Below are 17481 nucleotides of genomic sequence, written 5' to 3'. Positions count from 1 at the left end.
ATGCTACAGTGATTAACATAAATATGGGAAGCTATATTTGTGTAAAGTTCCACATTAACAAGGTTTTCTCTCTTTAATTCTTTACATTTAGTCCTTTAATGCCGACACAAGCCGACACAGACCGGGCACTCAAGGAACTGTATGGGATTATAAGTGAGCAGGAAACCGCGCACCCTGAGGCCGCGTTCATTGTGACCGGGGACTTTAATAAAGCCAGTTTAAAATCAGTCGCACCAAAATATCACCAGCACATTAGTTTCAACACACGAGGGGACCGGGTTTTGGACCATTGCTACTCTCCGTTCCGGGATGGCTACAAATCCCTCCCCCGCCTACCATTTGGCAAATCGGACCACTCTTCCATTCTGCTTCTGCCCGCTTACAGGCAGAAATTGAAACAGGAAGCACCCACCCTCAAAACGATCCAGTGCTGGTCGGACCAATCAGACTCTATGCTACAAGACTGTTTTGATCACACGGACTGGGAGATGTTCCGGTCCGCCTCTGATGACGACATCGAGCTTTACGCTGATAGCGTAATGTGTTTCATCAGAACGTGCGTAGAGGACGTGATTCCGACCAGAACTGTACGAATCTATCCGAATCAGAAGCCATGGATCAATAGCGATGTTCGCGCGGCACTTAATGTGCGGACCTCCGCTTTTAATTCCGGGAACGCGGAGGAGCATAAACAAGCCAGTTATGCCCTCCGAAAAACTATCAAAACAGCAAAACGCCAGTACAGGAGCAAGATTGAAGGACAGTTTAACACCACCAACTCTAGAAGCATGTGGCAGGGAATTAACATCATCACGGACTTTAAAGGGAATAAAAACTCCGCCATGAACACCGCTGCCTCTCTACTGGATGAGCCAAATACTTCTTATGCTCGTTTCGAGGGAAATAACACCTCCCTCGCGGAGAGAGCTCTCGCGGCCGAAGCTACAGAGGTTAGTTCACTCTCCGTCTCTGTAGCAGATGTAACCCGATCCTTCCGACGGGTGAATATTCGCAAAGCCGCGGGTCCAGACGGCATTCCGGGCCGCGTCATCAGAGCGTGCGCGAACCAGCTGGCTGGTGTTTTTACGGACATTTTCAACCTTACCCTCTCTTTGTCTGTAGTCCCCACATGCTTTAAAACATCCACCATTGTGCCTGTACCAAAACAATCAAAAATAACTTGTTTAAATGACTGGCGTCCTGTTGCTCTGACCCCCATCATCAGCAAATGTTTTGAGAGACTAATCAGAGATTACATCTGCTCTGTATTGCCACTCAATCTTGACCCGCTGCAGTTTGCTTACCGCAACAACCGCTCCACTGATGATGCCATTGCATCTACAATACACACTGCTCTCTCCCACTTGGAAAAAGTGCCCTCCAAGCTAGATGAGAAACTCCGGGCTCTGGGCTTAAACAGCTCGCTGTGCAGCTGGATCCTGGACTTCCTGTCAAGCAGATGCCAGGTGGTTAGAATAGGCAGCAACATCTCCTCATCACTGACCCTCAACACTGGAGCCCCGCAGGGCTGTGTTCTCAGCCCACTACTGTATTCCTTGTACACACATGACTGTGTGGCAACACATAGCTCCAATGCCATCATTAAGTTTGCTGATGACACGACGGTGGTAGGTCTGATCACTGACAATGATGAAACAGCCTACAGAGAGGAGGTGCACACTCTGACACACTGGTGTCAGGAGCACAACCTCTCCCTCAACGTCAGTAAGACAAAGGAGCTTGTGGTGGACTTCAGAAGAAAAGACAGAGAACACAGTCCCATCACCATCAATGGAGCACCAGTGGAGAGAGTCAGCTGCTTCAAGTTCCTGGGTGTCCACATCACTGAGGAACTCACGTGGTCCATCCACACTGAAGTCGTTGTGAAGAAGGCTCATCAGCGCCTCTTCTTCCTGAGACGGCTGAGGAAGTTTGGAATGAACCGCCACATCCTCACACGGTTCTACACCTGCACTGTGGAGAGCATCCTGACTGGCTGTATCTCCGCCTGGTACGGCAATAGCACCGCCCACAACCGCAAAGCACTGCAAAGGGTGGTGCGAACTGCCAGACACATCATCGGAGGTGAGCTTCCCTCCCTCCAGGAAATATATACAAGGCGGTGTGTGAAAAAAGCTCAGAGGATCATCAGAGACTCCAGCCACCCGAGCCATGGGCTGTTCTCACTGCTACCATCAGGTAGGCGGTATCGCAGCATCAGGACCCACACCAGCCAACTCCATGATAGCTTCTTCCCCCAAGCAATCAGACTTCTGAACTCTTGATCTCCCACGATCAAAATACATCAGCACTGCACTTTATTACCCTTACTCTTATATCTCACACCGGACTGTCATAAATTATATTATTATTATGTTCTCTCTTAACAACTGACTATCAACTGACAGCCTGAATGTCAATACAGTATAGAACGTACAGTATTGTATATATATATATATATATATATATATATATATATACACACTTTAATATATTTTTATTTTTAATTTTTATTGAATAATGTGTATCTATATAGTAAAAAAAAAAAAAAAACAGCGTATTGTATACTGTACAGTGTATGTTATTATTTGTATATTGTTGAGTGTAATTATGTGTATAACAGATGTTTAAATTGTGTTAATTTGATGTTATTGTAAATTGGTATATGTCTCATCACTGTCACGACTGCTATGTTGATCGGAACTGCACCCAAGAATTTCACACACCATTGCACTTGTGTATATGGCTGTGTGACAATAAAGTGATTTGATTTGATTTGATTTAATGCACTGCCATCTAAGTGCCGTTTGTTCACTGTCGGACGTCAAAATCCACTGCTGTGATCAATTTTCCTGTTATTATGCATAACCCAAAAGTTTATTAGAGATGTTGTGGAGAGTATTTGTCAGGAGTCATTCTGCAGATTCTGTCTGGCACTGCTTTAATAAATAGTTAGCTGTAAAAAGGCTTATCAAACTGTTGGATGCCGTAAACAACATCTCGCATCCCCACAGTATTTATAATCTAACAGAGGGTATTAATGCGCAGTGGTGGGTAATTTCGCACATTTACCCACCACTGTAGACAAGAAATGGCACCAGACACAAAAGACGCGTGTTTGAAGATCAAGCAAAAGAAATCCCGGTAATGTAATGTTTGCTGATTTGCGACATTGGGACTATGGTGAATTGTCATGTGTGTCATAATTCAGTACAGCCCCAGCAACGGTTCTTGAACAAGTTTACTCTTTAGCCTCCATTTGTATATTGCAAAATTATTATTACGATAATAGTAACAGCCTATGGTAATTAATGTTATATTTTATATTCTAAAATAACAAAATTAACTTGATAAGTTAAAATGATATACACCGATCAGCCACAACACTAAAACCACCTGCCTAATATTGTGTAGGTCCCCCTCGTGCCACCAAAACAGTGCCAACCCACATCTCACAATAGCATTCTGAGATGATATTCTTCTCACCACAATTGTACAGAGCGATTATCTGAGTTACCGTAGACTTTGTCAGTTCAAACCAGTCTGGCCATTCTCTGTTGAGCTCTCTCATCAACAAGGCATTTCCATCCACAGAACTGCTGCTCACTGGATGTTTTTGGCACCATTCTGAGTAAATTCTAGAGACTGCTGTGTGTGAAAATCCCAGGAGATCAGCAGATACAGAATGGGGGAAAAAATGTGATCTCAGTGATTTTGACCGTGGCATGATTGTTCGTTTAATCTTTTTATGAAGTTTTTATTTCAAAACTTAAAATCGCAATATCACAATACATATCGAATCGGCTGGGAAATATCGTTGTAATATTGAATCGGGAGGTCTGTGGCAATTCCCAGCCCAATTATTATACATACAATTTCATGATATAATATTAATTGATAGAATGAAGAACTTTTATATTTTTTAGTTCTATTGCATGTTTTGCACCCGATCAGCCTGAATGTAGCCCACTATTTTTTGAAGGCTTATTCGTTTGTGATCTTCTCTTAAAGAGAAAGGAATATGAGAAACTCTAATTATTTAAACTTTGAGCATTTATACTGTATATTAAAAGAACTTTATTTTGATTGGAATTATCATGTAAATTTTTCTCAAACATTTTTAAAAAATAAACAATTTTCTGTAATACTTTGTCATTTAAGTGTTGTTATATCAAATCGCGATTATACTGAATTGAACCTGAGATATGCATATTGTCCTATCCCTAATCATCGGAGATCCCATGTTACAAATGTCTGGTATTCCCACTGATCTATAAAATTGAACTGGATTGCTGATGATGTCATTACAGTGAAGCCACTGCACCACCAAATTTGTAAATCCAAATATTCTAGTGTGCCTTCTGGCTTAATAGGAAAATAATCTCATATCAATGAGCAAACACTAGTTATTATATCTAATGTTTTCTATCTGAAATCTGCCTGTACAGTCTTATAATGTAAGTTTTTCATGAAAGCCTGAGTGAATTGTGTGTATTTTTATCAGTAAGAAGCTCTAACAAACTTCAGCGGTGAACACATCAGTGGAATGTAAACAAATTCACTGACACTAAGGGTAAGATACAGACATTTTCAGATATATGTATTGCGAGCATTGGAGTGTTCATTCCAAGTTACTCTTCCGTTAATCTTTTTATCAATTCACTAAAATCATGTTTCTCCAAAAAACTACTTCTGACTCATATGTAGCTGTAACCGGCGCTGCCCTGTGCTTTCAATCTGCAGATATTGTGTGCAGATAATGATGAGACCAGACACCAGTATACAAACTCACATTGGCTTGTTTATTGGCTGCTGTGGTCTGTGTAGATATAACAACAGATGCGTTTCAATTAAAGGATTGTCCCTTGAAATCACTCTTCTCAGTCTCAAGGGTCGTGTCTAGAAGGTAATAGGGCTGGGCGATAGGACGAGGTAATCGGATATCAATGGTATTTTACAAATATCCCGATGCCGATTGCGACACTCATTAACAGATGGTTTATCAACAATATTGGGAAATGGCAAAACCATGGATCTGGGAACTTGTTAAATATATTAAACAGTAGCCCATGGTGTGAAATTAGCACCTGCCAAATGCAACAAGGCTGAAACCAGTTCGCAAGCTCCTCGTCCAAATGCAGATATCCCATGCGCGTGTAATTTTGCTCATCTACCCGCAATAGGCGGGCAACATGTGAGATGTCTCGGAGTGACGAGAAATGCTGTTAGACACAAAGACACGTACTTGAAGAAACACACTTTATTATATTTTGAAGAACAGACAAAAGAAAAGTCATCAATGCCTGTGTCTGATTCACTGTTTGTTCAGAGGCATGCAGCACGAGCCCATCTCGTGGAACAAGCGCATGTAAACAGTTATCACTATTTTTTTTCTCCGTTTCACTCATCTGAAAACTGTTTGCAAGAATAACATTGTATATGAGAATGCTGCAAATGACCTCCGATCATCTCAGGAGGTGCTGAGAGTTTAGTTTGCTTTATTTCCATGGAGCAGTTCACTGATAACATGCATTGTGAATGCAACTCTTAAGGTTCAGTTAAATATATCTTTGCATTAAAGTAACAAAGACGAAAAGTATTATAATCATAAAATAATACAAGACACATTCACCTTGAACCTAAAATTTAGTTCCATTTTATTTTCTTTAGGCAGCAAGTTTCTCAGCAATTTTCTCAAGTATTACCAGAACGCAATACAAACACAAATTTGATAAGAACACATTTGGTAGCATTATTCTGAGAACAGGGAAGGGAATTTATTAGGCTTATTTATTAGGGGCCAAGCACCGAAGGTGCTATGGCACCTATTGTACCCGTTATTATTATTACTATTCTTCCTCCCAATAGGAGTCTATGGCAGCCCATAGAACCGTCCATATACTTGCGGCCAAAATTTTGTAATAATGTACAGATTTAGATGTTTCGGAAGGAAACTGGTACTTTAACACACCAAAGTGGCATTCAACTGATCACAAAGTATAGTCAGGACATTACTGATGTAAAAAACAGCACCATCACTATCTGAAAAAAAGTCATTTTTGATCAAACCTAGACAGGCCCCATTTCCAGCAGCCATCACTCCAACACCTTATCCTTGAGTAATCATGCTAAATTGCGTCTCGAAAATCACTAGAGATAATGTTAAAGAGGTGTGTGAACTTGCAAAAATTATGTCAGAAACTGTAATATGCTCTGGCCCCCTCCCTGATTGTCGTGGTTACGAGGTTTATAGTAGATTAGTGTCACTGAATGGCTGGATGTCTGAGTGATGTCTGGAGAATAGCATAGGATTTATAGACAATTGGAAGAGTTTTTGGGGTAGACCTGACCTGCTAAAGAGAGACGGACTCCATCCCTCCAGGGAATGTGCCGCTCTCCTCTCTAGTAATTTGGCTCAAAGTCTTAATAATGATAGTATCTGCCTAACTGGGGCCCAGGTCAGGAAGCAGACAAACTGGTTAATCCGAACATCTGCTAGCTGCCTTGCGATGTCACACAGCTCACATAAACTATAACACATAGAGACTGTATCACCTAGATCAGTGTTTCCCAACCACTGCGCCGCGGCACACTTGTCAGGTGTGCCGTGAAAAATTATCAAATTCCACAAAATAAATAAATGCATGAAACAAAATTCTAATTTCAGGGACCCAAACTCCTCACCTTTCAGAGAAATTCACCATTTTGAAACCATAATCAGTCACTTTTGTGATTGTGAAGAGCAATGATTTATGTGCAAAAGTGACTGATATTTATACACGTTAAGGGGCTTTCACATGACTCGCGTCAGCGTTGCAGAATACTCACCAATGATGTCTTTGAGAGTACTAAGCAAAAAGAAACATTTAAAAACTGTCCAAATTTGTGGACAGACATTGAATGTCTCATAATTTCTTTTAATTAAATATTACCTTATCGTTTATGAATATCAGAGACCCCAGTTATTGAACTAATTTAAATTCACCAAGAAAAAGCTTAGACCTAAACATAAACAAGTCCTTTTATTACTTTCTGCTATCAAAGCAACTGCAAGCTTTTTTTCTCTCTTCCAAATACGTTTTCAATGTTTATTGTGCACACCTCCCGCTTTTTTAAGTGGCAAACTCGTAAAATCGCCCCGTGACGCTTTCTGCAACTCTTGTCATGTGGAGGGCAATGCGACACCTCGACTCAACTCCTGTGAAATGAGCTTTACAATGACGAAAGAACATTACTGAAACTCAAAATTATTATTTGTCTATTATTGTGGTCTTTTCTGATAAAAGTCATGCTCAGCAGTTTAAATAGGCTACTGTAGGAAAATGATACCGTTGATCTGCTTTGTTTATAATTCTTATACTGAAGTCAGTAGATTTGTAGCCATGCAAATTTTAATAAAGGAAAAGGTAAGGATGTTATTGAAACTCACTATTATTAGACTATTATTGTTGTCTTTTTGGATGAAAAATAATGCTCAGACTGAAGGAAGACTATAGATCTGCTTTGTTCTTTTAATGCTTAAACACTGTAAAGTCTCTTGGTAGATTTCGGTCATGAATGACTCGAAATGATTCACTGACTCACTCATAGCACATAAGACACTCATTTGTCGCCACCTAGTGACATTTCCAGAAGGGGTCACTGAACTAATCATTTCATAAAATTGAACAAATTTGTGAAACAGAAGCAAGACTCACCAAAATACTCTTTATTTTGCAGCTAATTCTGCACAGTTGTAAACTTGAATAAACTTGAATCACTAAAATAGCTGGAACTGGTGCTTTTAGCTTATTCTTGTAAAAATATATCCCCAGAGAAAATGTTCGTGGACCAGTGATTGTCTTACCTTTTTCGCCCCTTATGAGTTTGCATCCCTGTAATTTGTTGTGGCATTGCAAGAACAAATCTACAAATTAGACAAGAAGCAAATTTGTTGTTTTTTCATTACCCATTTAGCGCTCTTGCCGCCTGTGACCACACACAGCACAGCCTACCTATGCGACTTGTTTTTTTTTTGTTTTTTTTTGCATAGCCGAATTTCAAACATTACATGTAAACACACTACTAAGACAAACAGAAAACATGGACAAGTTATTGAAAAGGAAAAATATTGACAATGGTTAGCCTATGTGGGATAGTGGTGTGCCGTATAATTTTTTAGTGGTAAAAAGTGTGCCGTGACAGAAAAAGGTTGGGAAACACTGACCTAGATATCATATAGAGACTGTGTCTGTTCCCTGAACTACCAAACACAAAACTCTCACTAAAACATTTAGAAAAAATTTGATTAAGTTCAAATTTGAAAAAAAAAATACATATTATTTTTGAAGATAAACATTTTATAAAAGGTAGGGCTTCTAAACATTAGATCTCTTTCTACCAAAGCACTAATTGTACATTAAATTATTTCAGATCATAGTTTGGATGTGCTCTGTTTGACTGAAACCTGGCTTAAACCAGATTAATATATTAGTTTAAATGAATCCACTCCCCCAGGTTACTGTTATAAACATGAGCCTCATCTGAAGGGTCGAGGAGGAGGTGTTGCTACAATTTACAGTGAAGTTTTTGGTGTTACTCAGAGGACAGGATATAAATTTAAGTCTTTTGAACTAATAATGCTTAATATGACAACATCAGATATATATATATTAAAAAAAAGGATACACTGGTGGCAAAACGTTTGGATTAATGTATAGATTTTGCTGTTTCAGAAGGAAATTGGTACTTTAATTCACCAAAGTGGCATTCAACTGATCACAAAGTATAGTCAGGACATTACTGATGTAAAAAACAGCATCATCACTATTTGAAAAAAGTCATTTGATCAAATCTAGACAGCAGCCATCACTCCAACACCTTATCCTTGAGTAATCATTCTAAATTGCTAATTTGGTACTAGAAAATCACTTGCCATTATATCAAACACAGCTGAAAGCTATTTGGTTCATTAAATGAAGCTTAACATTGTCTTTGTGATTGTTTTTGAGTTGCAACTGTATGCAATAGACTGGCATGTCTTAAGGTCAATATGGCAAAAAAAAGAAATGGCTTTCTCTAGGAACTTGCCAGTCAATCATTGTTTTGAGGAATGAAGGCTATACAATGCTTGAAATTGCCAAAAAAATGAAGATTTCATACAAAAGTGTACATTACAGCCTTCAAAGACAAAGGACAACTGGCTCTTACAAGGACAGAATGAGATGTGGAAGGCCCAGATACAACTAAACAAGAGGATAAGTACATCAGAGTCTCTAGTTTGAGAAAGAGACGCCTCACATGTCCTCAGCTGACAGCTTCATTGAATTCTACCCACTCAACACCAGTTTCATGTACAGCAGTAAAGAGAAGACTCAGGGGTCCAGGCCTTATGAGAAGAAATGCAAAGAAAAAGGCACTTTTGAAATAGAAAATCAAAAAGAAATGATTAGAGTGGGCAAAGAAACACAGACATTGGACAACAAATAATTGGAAAAGAATGTTATGAATCTTAACCCCATTGAGCTTTTGTGGGATCAGCTAGACTGTAAGGTTAGTGAGAAGTGCCCAACAAGACGGCCACATCTATGGCAAGTGCTAAAGGAAGTGTGGGGTGAAATGTCAAACTGACTGCTAGAATGCCAAGGATCTGCAAAGCTGTCATTGCTGCACATGGAGGATTTGTTTATGAGAACTCTTTGAAGTAGTTTAATAAGTTCTGAAAAAAAAAAAAAAAAAAAAAAAAATCAAATTGTAACAGTAATTTTTCACGTTATTAATGTCCTGACACTGTTCAGGATGCAGACACACTCAAGTTTAATCTAGACTAAAGACTCATCTATTCAGCCAGGCATACACCTAATTTACCCTTCAACTCACAATTAGGCTGCTATAGTTAGGTCTGCCGTAATCAGAAACATCCATCACGATCTATAACTCTGCATAAAATTGAATGGCATCTATGCTAATATACATTTTTTTGTTTCCATGTCTCAACCTTGGGATTCATATCCCAAGGTTACCAGAGCCAGCCAGATCCAGCTCTGTTCCTGCTTGGTGTCGGACTCCACTGCTACATGTCGCTGAAGGATGATGACAAACTACAGCTGCAGAACTTTGGACTGCATGAACCTTGGACTTAGGATGGACCCTACCGAACCTCACCGAAATGACCCCCACTTTTGAGCCAACTCTAAACTCAGGTTGTCTCTTTGCCATCTGTGCATATGACAACTGAGTGGCACAGTGTGTTAATGCACTAGATTGTAGTTCAAAAAAGGCCCTGGGTTCGAATCCCCACCTAGACAAGCATTATAGTTGATTTTATATTGAATAGTTGTAGGGCTTATCCCTGATCATTTCTGCTTGCAGATATTATTTTTGTTCTTATTATAATAGTTATTCTGATATATACCTTTTATTAAAACTGTTTTTATATCTTTTGAATGCATTGTTGATTTAAATTTCTTTTATTTTTTTATTATTGTGTTTTTTTTTGTGTGTTTTTTTTACAGATAATACAAAAATACAACTGTCAAACAAAGAGCTGCACAATAGAGCATCACAGATGTAAGGTATTGCTTAATATAATACAATTGTTATTTTATTATTATAGTAAATAATACATAACTATGGAGTAGTGATATATTTCTGTCATATTTTTGTCTATTAAAATGGAACTTACTTTTGAATTTAAACTGCTAAAGGCAGCAATTAAATCAACTAACTGCATGTGCACATGCAGATTATATATTTATTTCATTATAAATGCTGTTTAATAATAACTCTAGGATATATCATGGATTTAATTTGTGCACTGTAAGCTTACGCATTGACATTCGTCAGGTGGTATCGGTTTTGGTATCAGAGCCTTTTTACGAGTACGAGTATCGGACCCAATTCCGATACCAGTATCGGTATCAGGACATCCCTAATTTAAATTAAAGTGTTATTTTATGTGTTTTTGTGTGTTTTGTTTTATGCGTTTTGTTATGTTGAGATTTAGAAGAGTTTCTGTTATGTGTGAGTTTTAGGGTTTACCGTTATCGTGAATAGTTTAGCTTGATCTTAGGATGAGGAATGTGTGGTGCATTATATTTATTGTTCTCTTTGAGTAATTGCTGTGCTAACCATAGCATAGTTACCAAGAAGTCACTGTCACTCATTGAGGCAGTTGGGGCATACTGCAGTTTCACTGAGAAAGTGACTCTGATTCACTGTTAACCTTAGCTTCAGGGTTCAAACCTGTTTCGTGAATCTTTCTGGCAAATTCATTAAAAAATACCCAGTTCAAAAGAGTCATTGGTCAGTGAATCAGACACGACTCGTGTTGTGTTTGCTGTTGCATGCAGCGAGTCTCTCGTCAGAAAGGGTAAAAAGCCGCATAAAAGACACACTGGTGCATGATCTAAAGATGTAATAAAAAAAATTTATAATTAAAAGATGTTTTCTGCCAAAACCACTTATGAGCACAAACAAAGTATTCTCGACTGTCGCCAGTGGTGACTATATTTAAAATTACTGTCGCAATAAGGGGATTTAAGAGTTTCCTACGCTTCAGTGTGCACAAGCAACTTTTGGAAAATGCTTGAAAATGGCAGTGAGGACGGAGAGCGTTTTGAAAACGAAAATGCTGTTTTCAAATTTATTTTTGGCCACTAAATTAGACCACCCTCCAAAGACATGTCCGCAAATCCAAACATGCAGAATGACTGACAGTAATATGTGATTTCTTCACATCTATTTCAGTGATTTTTGTCAGGAAGTGCAAAACATTTTGAGTGCTACAGTGAAAAAATGAGTTAGAGCAGCTTTAATTGCACAATTGAAGAATCCTTTTCAGGTAGGTTTATAGGATTAAACAATAAAAAAAAACTCTACATTCAACGCATTTTTCCTGCTTATTTAAGTCTTCCTATATTACGATATGTAATTATTGTTTTTCCAACCCCGCTCCCAAAATCCCCCATTCCCATTTGTCAGTTCATTTGTACAAACCCTGCACATGTACACAGTAACTTTATTATGTTTGTTCTAAGCCAAAAAAAGAAAAGAAAAAATAGGAATACACATTGGTGTATTAATAATGTAGCAAAGGGAAACAAATACATGTATCCTCACTAAAATGCCCCATTTTGGGCATCATAGATCAGAGTGATACAGATGTGTTTTAGAGTAAATGATGTTTACCTTGATAATTTCAGCAGATTTAGCAGTAGGTTTAGTCTCAGTTTTGGGTTCAGAGAGATTCTTCATTGCTGCTGCTGCATGCTGCACAATACACTGATGACCACAGTACACGGACTCTGGCAGAGCAGCATTACTGCAGCCCGGACCAATACAGCTAGGAAGAGCAACCTTCTCATCCACCATCTTCTGCTCCTTTTCCTCCACCTTCACCTCCTCCTCCCGTGTGTTTTGCTCCTCCATCAATGATTCTACCACAATCTCCTCCTGAGAGAAAACACACAATTTCACAAAACAATAAAAATATTAAATAAACATAAATAAATAAAATCTAAGAAAGTTATTTGTTTTCTTCAATTAGAATGTGTACAATAAAAATGCTTATATTCAAAATATGCAAAGTATCAAAAATGTTGGGAACTGGCACCAGTATTTCAGCTAGTTAGGAGTTTGCAGTCTTAATTGAATATGGTGAGCAAGAAAGACTGAAAGAAAGAATACGTATACACACAACTCATCTGGATCTAGACTGTATCCTGTGTATCCTACATTTATGCTAATAAGTGAAAATGGACAGATGACATGCTTAAAACCGCAATAAAACCGTTTTACCGCATGAAATATGGTGATTCTGCTAGTGCTTTTAATCTTCCTGGTGATGTGGTCTTCAGAGCATGAGGGACACATGTATTGTTTTCCACTCTTCTGCAGGAAATGATCATGAGCTTCAGTGATGCCAACACAGTCAGTGTGACACCACTCTCGACAAGAGTCACAGCAGATCATTGACCTAACAGAGAGAGCAGTTATTGACTGAGTGATCTGAGTAAGACAGAAAAACCCTGAAACTGTTTAAACAGTTTCTCCAAAATATCTCCTTGTGTATTTCATGGAAGAGAGAAAGTCAAATGTGTTTGGAATGACATGAGGGTGAGAAAATGGTGACAACTTTCATTTTTGGGTGAACTATAATTTTAAGTCAGTAGCTACCAACCCCTATACCAGAGGTCATAATGAAAGAGTACATGACAACAACAAACTTTGAAGCAGCATTTCATTTGTAGAATGACATTTAAATATCAGTGTTCCGTTCAAATCTAATGCTGCTTGTTTTACTGAGAAGATTTAGTTACTATTTAGTTTAGTATTGTTTTCTGTACTGTACTATAGTTTATTTATTTATTTATTCAAAAATGGGCAAAGTCTTGGACTATTTAGGATTACATTTATTTTTACTATTTAAGACTTATTATTTCTTACTTTTCCAAAGAATTATAGCTGGCAGCCTGAAAATTTTAAATGAATCATGGGTGATTATTGACTCTGTTTAAAGAATTAGTTCACCCAAAAATGAAGATTCTCTCATGATTTTCTCACCCAGATCAATATTTAAGTAATTTTTTAATCATAAATTCTCCTCCCTGTCATATGGATCTGTTTCTCACCCATACCTATCATATCACTTCTGAAGGCATGGATTAAACCATTGGAGTCAAATGGCTTACTTTTATGCTGCCTTTATGTGCTTTATGGAACTTCAAAGTTCTGGTCACCATTCACTTGCATTGTATGGACCTACAGAGATGAGATATTCTTCTAAAAATCTTCATTTGTGTTCTGAGAAGAAAGAAAGTCATACACATCTGGGATGGCTTGAGGGTGAGAAAATCATGAGAGAATTTTCATTTTTGGGTGAACTATCCTTTTAAGGGGGCTTAACCCAACATATTGATTTCTGAAAACTTTCTGGGGAAAAAATTTGGTTTAGGGATGTCAAAAACACAACAAATTAGACCACTTTCCCATGTACGTACGCATATTTGCATTAGTGCTCGCTTGCATATTTGCATTAGTGCTCGCTTGCACATTGCGATTATGCAGCTGCGCATGATGTGACCAGTCAAATGCTTCGTCAAAAAGCACGTTAATCATGAAAACAGTCGGACTGTCTTGAATATGTGGGGCAAAAATATGTCTCGAAATACTGGATCATGAAAATTAGGACTATTATACCTGTTGCTGTCCATTATGTCATTTAACAATACTGACAAGAAAAAAAACACTCACTGCTCAATTTATTTCTTTATTACTGAATGTTGTTTTGAATACGCAAACATATCAAAAATTCACCAAACCCAACTGACCTCTGACGCTCACCTGTTATTGTGTGTTTGTTGACATATACTGCAGACAGCATCCTGATCCATCCTCTTACTCTCCTCCTCTTCCTCAGTCTCACGCTTTTCCTCTGCAAACTCACCATCTGTCTTCACTCGTTCAGCTCTTCTGGCACCTCCAACAGCTTTCCGAGCTCCTGTGACAGCAACTGAATCTCCACATGCCTGTCCAGCTGTGGAAGAAAACATGTTTCCTCCTGATGTGTCTTCTGTGGTATCTAACACGTTCACATGATCTTGTTCCAACAGTAGTCGCGTCCCTACATCTGTATCTTCAGAGTTCACACCATCATGACCTCCGTGTTTGAGTTCTTCCAGTCGCCGAGCTACAGCGCGCTTCCGAATCTCTCTGAGAGTGAGATCATCGCTGTCTTTGACTTGATCTGATACGATTCCCTCACTCAGAGACTCCTCGCCTGATTTCAGCTCCGCCACAACACCCTGCAGCGCATTGTCGGCTTCCATAGCTTCATCTTCAGTGCTGAACTTCTCATCAGCGGGTGTGAGCACGGGCGCCAGCGCACGCCCGCGACCCCCACGGCCTCTTTTAGAGGCTGCAGTCTGTTTGCCCCGGCCACGCCCCCGCCCTCGACCCTGAGCGCTGTGACTTGGGGCGGGAGGAGGGATGCTGTCCACGGAGCCAACAGCTTCCAAAAATTCTCGTCTGGCGATGGTGCTCCTGCGGAAGCCCCAGGTTTTCACCGTCTCCTTGGAAGCTTCCTCCTCCATCTTACTCAGCAAAGACAACATGAAAAACATGTTTAAATGATTCCTTCACTACAACTGAGTCACTTAAACAACAGCTAAAACAAGTTAACTCTTGCTAATTACACATTTCAAATGGCAACATAATTTCAACTGTTAAGTAATTAAAAAAGAACTGTTTGTACCTCTTGTGTTTTTACTGTAGTTTTTCAGGATTCTCCAGTCTCTTATTTCAGCACAGTGCCTGCAGATAGTATTACATAGCACAATATTATTTTGTATTTAATTATGACCGCTAAACTCACTGTATAACTGTTGTCCCAGGAAACCTATTTCCAATGTTATATGGTTTCATGTCTCACGTACCTTTCCACATTCTCGTTCTTCTCACATATTAAAAACACATATCAAAATTTCATGTCCATTTAATTATTTAGTCAGTTGTCATGCAATAAGCAGGATAACGTACAGTCAGCCGGTCACTATCTGCTTCATGTCGTGGTCCTGATCACTTTGACAGGTTTTTTTTTTCCACAATAGTGACAGACTAACTGTACATTATTCCTTAAGCCATATTAACCTTTTTGACTATGAATGTCTGAAACGTTGCTGTACAGTTTCAGGGCTCAAAGTTTTTTTATGTCTTGCAAACTTAAAACATTTGGTTTTCTGTTATAATTTGAATATGGTTGTTGCAAATTGTGCTGGTTTAAACATGTCACAGATTAAAGTTAACTCATTGGCTAACATAGATAAGGTTTTGTAAAAACTGCAATAATGATTTGTGATAGTCTTGGAAAAATCAGAAAGAATGGTTTGAAAGTCACAAACTAATTAGTAGTTTAAAGTTTTGCATCTAATGTTGTTGTTTTCCAGCAAAAGTGTGACAAAAGTTTGACTTTATAATATTTGTCATGGTCTTTCTTACATTATATAGTACAATTTCTAGCTAATATTGCAAGGTAAAAACCTTTAAATCTGTTTTTATTTATCCATTTATTTAAAAAAAAATTATATATATAAATAATAACACAAAGTATTTTTCTGGCATACATAAAAATACGTTGCTGAAGTGTTGAGCACTGCAGTTTGTAAATATTAACCCCAATGTAATTCATTGTTGTGTAACAAATAGTGTGCATCATTAATACTGTGAAACCCAAACATAATTTTCTGAGCTTCTTGAATTCAATACTAAAGAAGGTACGTCTGTATGATCATTAACATTAAACACTTACGTTTTCTTTTATCAGCTGGTATGGGTCACTCAATCTCAAAAATAAAAATTGATTGAAGGGTATCGTTAAAGTGTGCAGCAAAATTTCAGGCAGGACCTTGCATGATTGGTCAGTGAAAAAGGTCCAGTCAATTCTGGCTGATTCAAGCCACTCCCTGTTTAAGGAGTTTAAGCTGCTTAATCTGCCAACATGTAGGACAAGTAGACTTAAAAAGTATTTTGTCCCAGCTGCCACTGGTTTTTTAAATAAATCAACTTGATTCTTATGTTGTAATTAATGTTTATTGGTCTCGTAATTAGTATTATTTTCTTTCCCTGTTGTATTTATTGTCTATTTATTATTGTTCGTCTGATGGTTGTGTGTCGTTAATGCTGTCTGTACAACAAATTGCCCCTTGGGTATAATAAAGATAACCTTGAACCTTCAAAATAGCATCCCTGTTTTTAACAACCACATCAACAGTCAGCATCTTCGTTAATACTCCACATTTACACTCAGCAGTCAGTACACTACTGAATGAATCATTACAGGGCTGGAAATATTAGTATCACAGCTTGTGAACTGTAAAATAGAGTAATTTAAAAACAAGAATTATGAAACACATTGTAAAGCTCTTCTCATGGTAAACAAGCTGTAATGTTGTGTCATATGTGCCACTGAAAGGGAGATTTTACCTTATTATCAAATCTAAAGAAAAGAGACTAGGGTCATGAACTTCAATCAAACTTAGAATCTAACTGATCAAAATGACCTTAATTTAAACATTACGATTTCCACAAGACATGAACAATCAAACCTACAGCAGATTATTGCTGAATAAAACGCTCGCACGTGAGTGTAAAAATCTAAATTCACAAACACTATGATCTAAACAGCGCATTATAACCTCATGTATAACAGACAGCTCAACACACACACAAAAAACCTTTCTTTCACGATAATAAACGACGCAGTATGAGTGCGAGTTAGCGCAGGTGCTAATCTGTGAACAGTCTTCATAATGACACTCACGCTTCGCGCATGCTCAGTTCACACAGCTCAATATCTGCACACAGCATTCACTCGCACACTTTCATTCCTGTAAATAAACTTACTCCAATTATTCATATCAACAGCATTCAAACAAACAAACAGTGAGTATTTCTTCCGTTTTGTCCATGAGGGCGTGACGCGCTGAAGGACGCGGCGGCGGGAAA

General features: G+C 38.3%; 1 protein-coding gene across 5 annotated transcripts in view; it reads right to left on the bottom strand.

Annotated features, from left to right (window-relative positions):
* Nucleotides 1–17481, bottom strand: part of si:ch73-181d5.4 (death-inducer obliterator 1) — a 48781-nt gene extending 31300 nt beyond the window's left edge. For 3 of the 5 annotated variants that reach the window (XM_051660402.1, XM_051660405.1, XM_051660404.1), the window contains exons 1-5: nt 17380–17481; nt 15233–15291; nt 14323–15071; nt 12778–12955; nt 12169–12432 (exon numbers count right to left, since the gene is read on the bottom strand). In XM_051660402.1, coding sequence (XP_051516362.1) covers nt 12169–12432; nt 12778–12955; nt 14323–15071 — 1191 coding nt within the window. In that variant the 5' untranslated portion in view covers nt 15233–15291; nt 17380–17481. The other 2 variants (XM_051660403.1, XM_051660406.1) reach the window with 2 other exon arrangements.

Source organism: Myxocyprinus asiaticus, chromosome 28 (genome assembly GCF_019703515.2).
Source record: "Myxocyprinus asiaticus isolate MX2 ecotype Aquarium Trade chromosome 28, UBuf_Myxa_2, whole genome shotgun sequence".
Classification (NCBI taxonomy): Eukaryota; Metazoa; Chordata; class Actinopteri; order Cypriniformes; family Catostomidae; genus Myxocyprinus; species Myxocyprinus asiaticus.
This window is presented reverse-complemented; position numbering and strand designations above follow the sequence as displayed.